Here is a 13302-nt window from a genome sequence, read left to right as displayed (position 1 = left end):
CCACTGACAGAAAGGGATATGTTTCTGCTTGCAGTATTGCCCACAACCCTGTCTCCCAGAAGTCAGTAAGAGGACTAGTACTCTCTGCAGCTTGTGCCGTGAGCTGGGGAATCCCTGCATAAGCAGGCTCACAGCAGTGAAACAGACAAGTCTGCTGCTGTCAAGATACTGCTCAAATATTATGACCTCACCTGATGTATTCAACAAAGGAAACATGGATGCTCTGCCCCCTCACTGGAGGTATGACTGTCTATCAACCTCCAGTCCAGAGCTGAGATTCCCTTCCACTGTATATATGCCCTTTCTGAACTGGAAATGCAAGCTCTTTGCACATATCTGCAGGAGAACCTGCAGAAGGAGTTCATCCAACCATCCACATTCCAGGCAGGGACTCCAATCCTTTGTTAAGGAGGAGGATGGGTTCTTGCAGCCCTGCATTGATTACTGGGCACTCATAAGGTGACCATTCGGAACTGCTATTCATGAGCTCCTAGACCATCATCTGTGCTCTGCTTGACTTTTTATGAAGCTAGATCTGTGTGGGTCCTAGAACCTGATATGTGTGTGAGAGGGAGATGAATGGAAGACTGCCTTCTGCACTCAGTATGGCCACTTCTAGCACCTTGTCATGCCAGTTGGCCTGTGCATCCCCCAGCGACCTTCCAGCATTTTATTCATGACATCTTCTGGGACAAACTAGATCAGTTCATCATTTACCTTGATGATATTCCTATATATATCTATCTATCTATATTTTTTTTTTTTTTTTGGAGGATCAGGTAAGTCATGACCAGCACATATGAAGTGTCTTGAAAAAGCTTTGCCTGAACCATTTGTATGCCAAGCTGGAAAAATGCCAGTTTGACCAGAACACAGTGCAGTTTCTGGACTATGTCATCTCCGATAATGCATTGGCTATGGAGCCATGTAAGGAGGCAGCCATCACAGACTGGGCAGTGCTAAAAGAAGTCTGTAGAATACAACGCTTTCTGGGCTTTGCCAATTTCTATAGGAGATTTATCAAGGGGTTCTCTGGTGTGGGCGCCCATATCCCCAACTTCCATGTTAAGGAGCATTGTTTGTTTGTCTACAGACCTACAGACTGTATTTGATCGCCTAAAGTAGAGATTTGTCTCAGCTCCCATCTTGATCACCTAAACCCAACCAGACCATTTGCCGTGGAGGCAGATGCTTTATACTTTGCACTGGGACCAGTTCTCTGTTGGCTGATGGCTAGCTTCATCCTTGTGCCTTCCATTCATGCAGATTTACTCCACCAGTGCAGAATTATAATGTTTTATACAGAGTTATTGAAAATTAAAGTGGCTTTTGAGGAGTGGTGTCATCTCCTGGAAGGTGCTAAATTCTCAGTCCACGTTCTTACTGATCATAAGAACTTGAAATTCCTAAAGACAGGTCAGCCCTTGAACCAACAGCAGGCCTGGTGATCTCTCTCTTCTCTACCCTTTGATTTCATGGTCGCTACCAGAACAAGGAATGGGAAGGTTCGCACATTATCTAGAAAGGACAAGTGTTACGAGCCTGGCATGGAAACCCCATCCATGATCCTCAGACCTTCAGATTTTATTGTGGAGTATGGTGCTAGCAATCCAATTCTCTTCATCTGGTCCCTATTGTCCAATAAATCGTTTGCAGTTCAAATCCATTGGGCCCTAGAAAATACCAGTCTGACTTGGTGTTCACACACCACAATGGGATCCTCTACCACAAGGAGCGCATCTATGTGCCCGAGGGGACACCCAGGCTCCATGTCCTAAGACACTGCCGTGATGCTCCTCTGGTAGACCACTTTGGCCAGTTCAAGACCCAGGACTTGGTGTCTAGAAGCTTATGGTGGCCAGCCCGGCATGCTTCTGTAGCAACTTATGTGAGGTCTTGTGATCTCTGTGCCTGGACGAAGAATCCTTGTGTCAGACCACTGTGTCTTCTGCAGCCCTTGCCCACCCCATCTCAGCCCTGGACTTTCTTGTGGAACTGCTGCCCTTCTAAGGACACAGTACAACCCTAGTGGTAGTGGATCTTATGAAGATGCTGCATTTTATACCACATTTGGGGCTTCTACACCGACCGAGAGACAATGGCTTTTTGAAGAAAATGTCTTTTGCCTTTGTAGGTTACCAACAACACAGTTTCTGATTCGGAATCCCCGTTTGTTTCTCATTTTTGGCAGGAATTCCTGCTCCTTCCAAGAATTAACACCTATACCTTGACTGCTTACCACACAAAAACCAACAGCCAGAGAGAACAGATCAGTCGGTTTCTGGAGCAGCACCTACACTGCTTTCTTAATTACCATCACTTATCTTTCACAGAGAATTCACCTACAACAGTGCCATTCGTGTCTCCACCCAACTGTCCCCCTTCTTTTGCTAAGCCTAGATTGCACCTTCGCTTCCCCCCAAGATCCTCACCAAGTCCCCAGTGCCTGCCATTTCTGACCTTACTGTTTGCATCCATCAGGTGCACCAAAAGCTTAAACGCTGGTCAGAAGAAGCTAAGGCAGCCTTCCAACTATATGCCAGTCCGCACTGTCAGCCAGCCCCCAGCTTCTCAGTGCGGCATGAGGTCTGGCTGTCTGCCCAGAACCTTAAATCTACTCACCAATCTACGAAGCTGGAGCACCAGTACTGTTAAGGAAAAGTTAGTACATGTGACTCCATTTTGGTTTGGGGCCCACCATTGTCTAAAAGCAAGCACATCATGCACCAGGAGGAGTGTTCCTTAGATACTGCATTCCTGTGAAAATCCTCCTTCTTGTCTCTAGCCTGCCTTGACTCCCGGTATCTGTTCTTTGTCTCTAACTCCCTATCTCCTGGCCTTTGATGTGAGGCCTTCCACCCTGAAAATAAAAGTTACTGATGCATCGCTTTGGGACCATGCTGTGTAATTAACATACTAGTTTAGCACGAGGAATGCACCAAGCAGGGATAGATGGTAGATAAGAAAAGGGTTCGTTTATTGGCTAAGGTTTCTGATGCACAAGGGCAACATGCTTTGCTAGGAGGTATATAACCTTTGTATAATCTGTATTTGGGGTCCCCTCCTGGCTAGCAGGGGGGCACCACGCTCGAGCGTAATAAACTTGGTGTTTTTTGGGAGCTCTGCAGTTGTGGACTTTATGTGCCTCAGCCTAGATTTGAACTATGCGTGACCTACCAGGTGTAATTCGTATCATTTGTGTGCGTGTCCTACCAGGTGTAATTTGCAGCAGTTGTGTGTGTGTCCTATCAGGTATGATTTGTAACAGTACTTGGGGGGGCCCTTTTAGATTATGGAACAGATTAATCTAGTAACCTTCAGGCTACAGCTATTGGAATCCTTTCAAGGACTGTCCCATATTCCATATCTCCCCGTTAAAACTACATACTGCAAATCCCTTTCACTGCCCCACACTACCGATAACCATTCAAGAGTAGGAAGAATACACGGTGTGGGAAATTTTGGACTGTCACTGACTGATGAAGGCTCCAATACTTAATTGACTGGGAGGGATATGGCTCAGATGGGAATCGGGGGAACATATCCACGACCCTGACTTGCACGCTTTTCATTACGCTTGATTGAAAAGAACAGGCCTTGAGGACCCCAGGAGTTACACCCAGGGGGTGAGGGTAGGGGGATATTGTCAGCAATCAAAGCTTGCAGGAGTCAGGCTTCTGGCACTCCAATAAGCAAAGCTGGCCTACAGCAGGCTACCTGATTGATCGCACATCTGATTGGTCAGGAACGGCAGCTGGCTGGCTTTTGAACCTAGCAACATCAGCTCTCCGGCTGCTCAGTGCATATCAAGCTGGCAGGTGCGCTTGCCCTTGTTCCATCCTTGCTCCTGCTTTGTGGCAGCCACGGTTCCTCTTCTGCTCCTGTCTCTCTGGTACTGGTCCTTGGCTCTGCCCCTGGTTTATGACTCTGGTTGACCTGCCAGCTCCGGCATTAGACTCCTATCTCTCCGTTACTGACCCTTTGCTTGTTCCTGGACTCTGCCCATCCTGGACCCAGCTCTAACTGGTAGGCTTAACTCTTGCTTTAGCCACTAGGCCAGACTGTCCACAGCCCAGTCTCTAACAGGTGGAAATAAAAGAACTCATTGCCCTTTTCAAAAAGCATATGCAGTAACCTCATGGTATGCTGATCACCATTCTCTCTTACATCCCCCTCCCTTCCCAAACTGGAAGGGAGAAGAAAATGGTGCCATGTTCAAGGGTGTGTATGTGTGAGCTCTTGCTAATAACATAAGGTTTCTCTTCCTACACAGTCAGTGCACTACCAGGGTTTGTGTTGTTAAAGATCTTTGGGTATCTCATGCATGAAAGGTGCTAAATATTATACTACTTATTTATTATTTTAAGATAATTTCTATCCTATTCTAGCATACTGCTTCTGACATTAATTTCACCAAAACAGTCACAAAACTGTGTCTGTGTTTAAAAAACCCAAGTCCCTCCAAAACATCTTTCCCCCCTCCCCCCAAAAAATAAAGCCTGATCCAATTGTCTGGACAAAAATATTCTGAAGACAGGATATGGCAGTGGAACGTTAAACCATAAACATTAATTTGTTCTAGGTACTCTCAAAAATCTATGTCCCTGGATTGTTATGAGCAATCACGTGTTTGGTTATGTCATACAAAATCAGCTGTACTTCTCTGAAGTCCAAACATACCGAATGCATAAGTGTCTTGAAACAGTTGGGCATGTTGTGATGTAGATATTGGAAATGCCTGTTATGTTGCCCTGAAAGTATCAGCTGTCAAGCAGTATGTTGCCTTTAAGGGCCCCTGTCCGCAGTAGTATCTGCGGGTAATCTTCTGTATCCTCCCACTGACCTTGAAGTTCTCATGTTACTATAATCTGTGCTTCTTGACTGCAGACCTTAATTGCTGCGCTACTGGTCCTCCGCTTAAACACTGGAGTTACTGAGTTCTGTGACATTCAGTCACAATGTTAACTCCTAGGGAATTCTGTGCCACTGCATGCACATAGAATTCATGTCCCCTGCAGATGTCTTTGCTTCCATGCAGAAAAATGACTTTCTGATGGGGAAGCAAAGCGAGGCTGTAAGAGCCGTCACGGTCACACACCCCTCCCCAGCAGCATGGGCATGTTGTTTTGGGTGCCTTGGAGCAACTGGTGGAGAGGTAAATCGCTGCCGAGAATGGGGGAGAGTGGGGCTGGGGATGCTCCGGCTGGTGGCTCCTACCTTGTGCCAGGCTCAGCTGATAGTCCCGGCTTGGCTTGGGGTGGGGGAGGACAGGACTTCTTCATCCCCTACAAGGTGCAGCTGGGCCCAGGTCAGACCCACCCCCAGAAACCTCCCCTGGCTGCAGGAAACTCCGAACCCTGCCCTGCTTCCTGCCTCCATCACTCCTCAGCCACGAGGAGAGGGGTCATTGTTTGGGAAGCTGCTCCCCTGTTCATCCAATCCCCATGCATCCAGACTCCCTCATACCCAACCCCCTGATCAAGCCTCATTCCCTGCACCCAGACTGTCCCAGCACTCGAATCACCACCCTGATGACTCCCACCCCCCACACAGTGAGCCCCTTGCACCCAGACTCCTACCCCACTGAGTCCCCCCCAAAGAGCCCTCTGCACCCAAACCCCTCCCCTGCTGAGCCCCAACCGTAGGTGCTGGAACTGGGGATGCTGCTGCGCCATCATATAGAGGGTTTACAGTTTGGTTCAATGGCTCTCCGCACCTTCACTATACAAATTGTTCCAGCACCCCTTATATCCTGCTGGACTGAGCCTGCCTGCCGGCTTCTGGGTCAGGTGCAGCCTCACCGCCTTGTCTGTGTGTGTGTGGGGGGGTGGGGGGGGCCTCCAGTGTGATCTTCCCACCTCCATGCAGCGAGTCGCCTTTGCTCTTCACTGCCATGCTGGAACCTCCACATTTTTTCATTGACAAAATTTGCAGAATTTTAAAATAGTGTGTAGAATTTTTATTTTTTGGTGCAGAATTCCCTCATGAGTAGTTAATGGAATATTCTGATGTACTGCTTAAACAAATCAGCCTTGCAGGTGCTTTTAACCCAGAGCATCTTTCAGATTAAGCAGCAGTTAAAATATGACTCACATGGATGATACCTCACATATAATAATTAAGAGGAATTTTACTTTCTTATTCTCTGGCAGCCTGGGAGAGTGGCCAGTATTAACACATCTATGCCAGGAATGATAAACTTGTGTCTACGGAGTGGGGAGTAATCTTTGAAGATAAAGTGTTGTAGAAACCTATGTGGAGCCTCTGCCAGACTTGGAGAGACTAGAATGTCTACCAAACAGGAAGATATCTAATGTGTCTATGGTGCACTAAACAGCTACTGCCAAGGGACTAGTGTCAGTATATTACTATTGGTGCCTTCTAGTCTTAAAAGGTAAATCTCTTGCTTGGCATGAGAGAGAAGACGAGAGAGAAAATAAAGTGTTGTGTTTTATAAAGTAAAATTTCTAGTGTTAATTTAGGTTTATGTACCATTTTTATGTCATATTTTACATTGACAGATAAGGAAGGGAACCATTTTTCTACACTCTGGGTACTGGCGAGTGTTCTTCTTGGTGCAATAGCCATGCTGTGCAAAGAACAAGGAATTACAGTACTGGTAAGGTCTCTTCATAACCACTACATTCTGTCCTGAGCGTCCATAAGCTACTACTGCACACATGCTTCTGCAAATCTTCTCCACATCTGTAAACAACTTGGATTGTGCTTCTGCATTAGTCTGTTAAGAAAATTGGCTTATGAATGTTAAACTTTGACCTAGCCAGGCTCTGTGCCCAGTGCTTCTAATGTGATTCCTTTTGTGCTTGTTTGTGTCTCTGTGAGCAGCTTGCATGTACCTATAGAAGTCTCTAGTTGCCTGCTTTGTAGACATTATAGTGCCAGTTTTAGTCTGTGCTTCATTGGATGCCTGTGTTCTTGCATGTCTGACTGTCATCTTGTGCCCACGATGCCAGCAAATCTACAAAGGGATTGTTCATAGATTAAATGAACAAGACTGATAAATGGCTGATAAAGAAGTTTTTGTATGCCCCACATCCCCCTTTTTAAAAAAAAAAAAAACAGTTGACACTACCTAGTCAGAAGTAGCTGTTCTGCTTATCGCTTTTATTGATTCTCTTCCTTATTTTAAGCACGTATCTAAATAGGAGCCTTCTTGTTTGAGTTGATGTGCTTCTGTATCTTTTTACTCACCTGAGGTCGTTCTGTTTGTGATGACCCTATTGCTTCAACAGTAGCCTGGTGAGATGCCAGAATTGGGGTTTATTTCTACAGCTGGAGAATGGCTTCAGCTAGAAGTGGTAGGGATGGAGTAGTAGAACAGAGGAATACTTAAGGAATGAAGAACCTTGTTCATATTATTCTGAGTATAAAGAAAACAAGTGACAGAAAACATATCCTGGAGCGTAAGCGGAGTTGTTTTTAAATAGACTATCTTTCAAAAGCATGTGTGGGAGACACAGAAGTAGCTCTCTAACTTAAGGTATGCTGTGGTTGTTTCTCAGAGTAGCATGACAATAATGTTTGAGTAGCAGCCTCAGCTTTTATTTTCTGTCTGTCTTTGTTGATGATGCATTGTTAGGATGATAATATTCATCCTCAAGCTCAGGGATAAGGGTTTCACAGTAAGAGAAGCACAGACCAAAGGGAGCAAAAACAAGGGTAAAGAGCCATAGAAGCCACACACAAAAATGAATAGTGCCTCATGTTGAAATGCCCCTTTCCAACTGGATCCCTGCCTCCCTCTCTTCCTTGGTAAGCCAACCACTGTATACTGCCAGCTGGCCTCCTTGCATGGAGTCACTCTGAGGTTCATGCCAGTTTCCCTCTGATTCCTGTGGCTGACAGAGACTGATTTGGTTTTTGCCTCTTAATGAGTAGAAACCCTTACCCTCACCTGGCAATGTGCTTCTGCTAGTTCCTTGTAGCCCTTAAGACACTAGATCATCTCCAAAGATAATATTAGGATGCTAGCTACATATCCCTCGTGCATAAGTGTTAAAGATTACTGAACGTTTTTGGTGGCGGTGGGATGTATTTGACATAGAATATGCCATGAAAATAGCATGTCAGAATAAAAGGGTTACTGGAGCAGATGGATATATGGGACCTGATTCTGACCTTGTTTTCACCAGTGTAACTCCATTAACTTCAGTTGAATTACTCCTGATTTTAAGGTTTTGTCTGGCAAAGTGCTGAGAAACAAAGGCTGAATGCCCTCAGATTCTATAGAGATCTATAGAATTTTGCCAGAGGTTTTCAGTACCTGGCAGGATCAGGCACTTACATTGGTGTAATTCCAGTGAGAATCCTGCCTGGATCCTCTAACTCTGTCTAAGCCATTGCTCTGGCAACCTGTGTGACCGTTTAAAGAAAAAGGTGACTTGAAGTCATCCCGCCAAAATATGCTTGATGCTTCACTGGTCCACAGAGAGAGGTAAGGGATGGGTGCCTTTTAAAAATCTACTTTATTGCACTAGTCCCTATGACTGCAACCCTGGGCTGCAAAAAGGGTGGGGAGGGCAGAGAGGAGGTGGGTAATGTTCTTATGCCTCCCATTACACATGCATAGGCCAGGAGGCTGCATGTGGCATCCTGTCAACTGCTGAGGCATGGTCTCCTGTAGTGTTCTTTCCTTTTCTTGGAGCACTGACTATATCCATTTGTAAAAAGTTCAGAATCAGAATTAAGAAGCACAGTGATTCACTATAGAAGTAGGATTTTTAAAATACCCTTTTAATAAATGAGTTCTTCTTTCTCTTTCTCTTGGTTATTTAGGGGTTGAATGCTGTATTTGATGCTTTGGTGATTAACAAACTAAATATTTTGGAACTTATTCAAAAGGTACTACGTAAGGGCAAGTCATTGGAGGTGAGTGTGCTCAGTCTCAGTTCATTCTAGCTGTCCAGGCAACAAAAAAGATGCCATTTTCACAGTTTTGTATGTGCTGGGAGTGAAATCAAAAAGGATATATAATTTGAGTCAGCAAAACAAGGCAGTGATCTGGAACGTCTTTTCAGCAACATGAGTGATCATGGTAGAGCATTGCTGTATCCAGCAAGGCTTAAACCCCTGCATTTCATAGCTCTTTTCATAGCAATATATAAAGAGCTGATGTCCAAGTATTTAAGAGAGCTGTCTCTAACGTATGGAATCAGTCCAAGATCAGTCAAATGGATGTTGGCAACATCCGATTGGCAATGTGAAGAACGAATTATTTATCCAGATTTACAAAACCGATTTTAAGGCAGAAAAAGCAAGAGTTACAGCATGCACAGACGGTACTTGTTACGTAAGAGAGTAATTTTCTCTTTTGGCAATCCAGCTCAAATACTTTTTCCCTCAGAACACAAATTGCCACATTGCCAAGAAAGAAAGAGGCCTCCTAGTATCTAAACATAGAAGCTGTGAATGAAAACCCATTTAATCCACTGGCAGTTACTGGAGGATAAACGGGTGTCTACAGTGGACCCTAATTCATCCATTATCAGGTAAAATGGAATCTGGCATGTCACACGTGCAATGGCAAGCAAATCCCAGAAATAACAAGCATTGGGTAAACTTTTGACTGCAACTGGATAGTCCCTCAAGAGAGAGGAGAGTTACTAATGACAAACTAATTATCTGTTCCTCCTGTGGAGGGTTCAACAAGGCAGAAAAATCTTCATTGGACTTTGCATGGTGTGAAACTGCAGAGAACCGTTGCTCCTCTGGTGCTTAGCTTAAGCCCTATGGAGCTTCCATAAACTCTGCAAGTATGAAGTGTGAATGAAGGGCCCCTTTGGAGCTTAAAGAGGGATCTCAGTAAATGGGAGTGGACTCTGTAGAATTGAATCAGCCAATCTGGGCAAAGAGAGCTAGCTCAAGGGAAAGGGGTAGTTCTAGCGGCAAAAAGGAATGCTAGAGCACTCAACAGTGTAATTTGACTGTCAGTCATCTTAAGAAAAGTGAGGAGTCTTGGGATTAGTAGGGGACTAAAGCAGAACCACTTCAGAGTTTTATTGAGGAAAATGCTTCAAAGATAAACCTTTTATAAGTGAAGCTCTTTACAAGGTGAAGAGTTGAAAGCATTGTTTCTGGTTTACAATTTTAAATCATTAGGACTATGTGTGGAAAACTTCAAATGCCAGTTTTCATGAAAATATGATGGAAAATATTAATAGCTCATTAATTTTAACTTCTCCTACCTCCAAAAATTGTTCTGATCTGTGCATGGAAATTTATCAGTCTTTGTATACAGACCATTTCAAGTTCCTTACAATTTCTCTCCCCCCTCCACCCCCAAATCCCCCAGGAGCCTAAAGAGACATTAAACTTTTTTTTCATCACAATTTCAGATCCAGACCCTCTTTTTCACATTTAAGCCTCAACCCTTGGCATAAGAATTGGACAAAAGAGCAGTGACGTTTCTTCTAACTTTTGTTTATTTTAAATTTTTCTCTCCACCATGATGATTTTCATGAAAGATAAACTTCCCTAACCACATTGTGGAAAGTGACCTGAAAATGAGGTCATAATGGAACACTAGAGGCAGTCTTAAGGATGGAATTCTTGTCTTGTTTCTCCATAATAAATCCTGTATAAACTGCAATAATATTTTACAGTAAAATGTAGGTTTCTAAGTCACTTGGGCGTAGTCACACTTTTAAAAATTTTACCACAGTTTCCTCCTTGTCCCTAATTTTTACCCGTGCAACTTTCATGTATCAACATCAACATTGAATAGATTGAAATGGAGAAAAACACTTGTTTTGGAACAATATCATATACAAATATCTGTTTAAAACAGAACGTTAGTTAAATATTTCAGTTGTATTTAATTGAGATGTTTTTAAAATTAAATGCTCACAGTACATTATCATTAATTCTCAGTGTTGATCTTTCCAACATGCTGTATGCATATTTACAGCTGTTCCTCAAATCCCGACAGAAACTGACTTGAGAAATAACTTAAACTTCCAGAGATTGTTAGAGATGCTTCTTAAAGAAAAATTTTCCTTTTGTAATTCATTATCAAAAAAATTTTGTTTGCAATAAGTCTGTCTTTTCAAATTAATCAATGAAGACCACAAAATAAAACCAGAGAGAAGGGAATCCTCAACCTTTACTACTTTGTTTCTTGGTTGGTTGTTTCCCAAAGCCCCTACAATATATATCAGATCCTGTACAATCAGAAGGCACAGTCCTTCTTCTGAAGAGCTTCTTTCTTATTCTTTATTTGTAATAAATATTGTTGCCATAAAGCAAGTAGATACCCATGTGATAGAGAATTTGGTTCAATGGCTGAAAAACATTTATTCCCTTCGATATTTAGAATGCACAAATACCGTCTTCTCTCCAGCTCTTGCCGTTTTAGGTGGGTGGGAACAAGATCTGAAGGTGTTAATAATTTGTCCTGTTTTTGTTTTCTCCTTTAGAACGTTGGGTTGTTTAAAAAGGGACTCCTCTTCAGGATAACTCTTCTGTTGTCAGGAGGGGCCATTATGCTCGTCATGCGCTGGAGAATTATGGGCACAGGACCACCCGCTTTTACTGAAGTAGACAACCCAGCTTCATTTGCAGACAGCTTGTTTGTGAGAGTAAGTCACAAACCTGTCATACTTCCGCAAGTTCAAACAAATTGGGTCTTTAAAAGGAAAGTTCAATTTTACTTCAGCACTTCAAAAAACAAACAAACAAAAAAACCCAGTAACAAAAAAACCCCCAATCAAATGAGTGTTTCTTGTATTTGTGGACTGTATGATGAATCACCTTTTTAGTAAATCTTGTGTGGTTTTATTTAATGTACTGTGTGTTTTCTTCCCCTCTTTTTCTATGTTTGTGGGAGAAGGAATACAATCCTTTTGCTGTCCTTTCCCTTAACACATATTGAAAGTTGGCCCTGCACTTTTCCTTCACCTTTGAATAAAATAACACCATGTTCTGGCTGGGTACGTGGCTTTGTACTGGTTTTTTTTGGTTTTGTTTTTGTTTTTTTGGTGCCTTTGCCTACAATGGGTATGTCTACACTACAATAAAAGACCCGCGGCTGGCCCAGGTCTGCTGACTCAGGCTCGTGGGGCTCAAGCTTCGGGGCTATAAAATGGAAGTGAAGATGTTGGGGGTTGGGCTGGTGCCTGGGCTCTGGGACCCTCTCCACCTGTGGGGTCTCAGAGCCCAGGTTCCAGCCTGAGCTCAAATGTCTACACTGCAGTTTTATAGCCCTGCAGATGGAGCCCAAGTCAGAAGACACAGACTAGCTGTGGGTCTTTATTGCAATGTAGACATACCCAGTAATAAAGCTAGGCTTTTTTACATTGCCTCGTATTTTGAGAGATTTGTCCCACCCAGATTCACATACATAGAGTATTGTCTACAATTGGATCTCCCATCCTGAACAGGAGAAGCATCCTGTGCTCGGAAAACATTTTTGAAAAAAAATATCATCATATGATTTTTAAAAAATGCAAAATTAATGGACCTGTACGTAATTAGAATCATGCAGCATTTAAGTTAGGACACTTACTATTTTAAAGGATACATTTTGGGGGTGGAGCGGAAGGGAAACAAAGATCACAAAGAGTGCTGAAGTTGGATTTTTTTTGGTGTGTGGGGGGGAGTTTAGTATCAAATAAATGTTTGTTTTCCTTTGACTGACAGGCTATAAACTATAATTACTACTATTCGTTGAATGCATGGTTGCTGCTGTGTCCCTGGTGGCTGTGTTTTGATTGGTCCATGGGCTGCATACCCCTTATTAAATCAGTCAGTGACTGGAGAATAATTGCACTAGCAGCACTTTGGTTCTGCCTAATTGGCCTGATATGCCAAGCTCTGTGCTCACAAGACAGCCATAAGAGAAGGTAAGAGACAGTGCTGGGTTTTAAATTCCACACTAGGTTAAGTACAGTGTTATTTTGTTAAATCCAGTACTGATCATTTTAACAATCCAGTGGAACCAATATCTAGCAAATGTATTTCAAATAAATATTTATAGCTATTATTACAGTTTCATCCCAATTTGGGCATTGACTACTGGGAAGCAAACTTGTAGAAAGGGGATGGATGGCTGCTTTATTTTCCTACTGAAATGGCATTTTGAGATCCTTAGCACTGTAGGTGGTAAAAAGTAATTTGTGGTGAGAGCAGAGTGTAATTGATGTATGTTGTGCCCCTCTTTTTACAATTCTTTTTTTCCTTCTTTTGTAATAAAGGGCCTTTTTTGAAAAGATGTAGTGATTCTGGCCATTGATTAAAAATAAAATGCTATCCCAGAGTGATTACTCTTTTATCAATGAAGGGTTA

The 13302-nt window shown here is 43.1% G+C and overlaps 1 protein-coding gene across 7 annotated transcripts in view; it reads left to right on the top strand.

Moving 5' to 3' along the window:
* Positions 1-13302, top strand: part of TMTC4 (transmembrane O-mannosyltransferase targeting cadherins 4) — a 58727-nt gene that overhangs the window by 20146 nt on the left and 25279 nt on the right. For 6 of the 7 annotated variants that reach the window (XM_073348871.1, XM_073348898.1, XM_073348890.1 and 3 more), the window contains 4 exons: positions 6522-6619; positions 8797-8889; positions 11436-11597; positions 12658-12860. In XM_073348871.1, the coding sequence (XP_073204972.1) occupies positions 6522-6619; positions 8797-8889; positions 11436-11597; positions 12658-12860 (556 nt within the window). The remainder of the gene's footprint in view (positions 1-6521; positions 6620-8796; positions 8890-11435; positions 11598-12657; positions 12861-13302) is intronic. The other variant, XM_073348916.1, reaches the window with a different exon arrangement.

This window comes from Lepidochelys kempii, chromosome 1 (assembly GCF_965140265.1).
Source record: "Lepidochelys kempii isolate rLepKem1 chromosome 1, rLepKem1.hap2, whole genome shotgun sequence".
Lineage (NCBI taxonomy): Eukaryota > Metazoa > Chordata > Testudines > Cheloniidae > Lepidochelys > Lepidochelys kempii.
The sequence above is the reverse complement of the archived record's forward strand: the minus strand, read 5'-3'. Positions and strand labels throughout refer to the sequence as shown.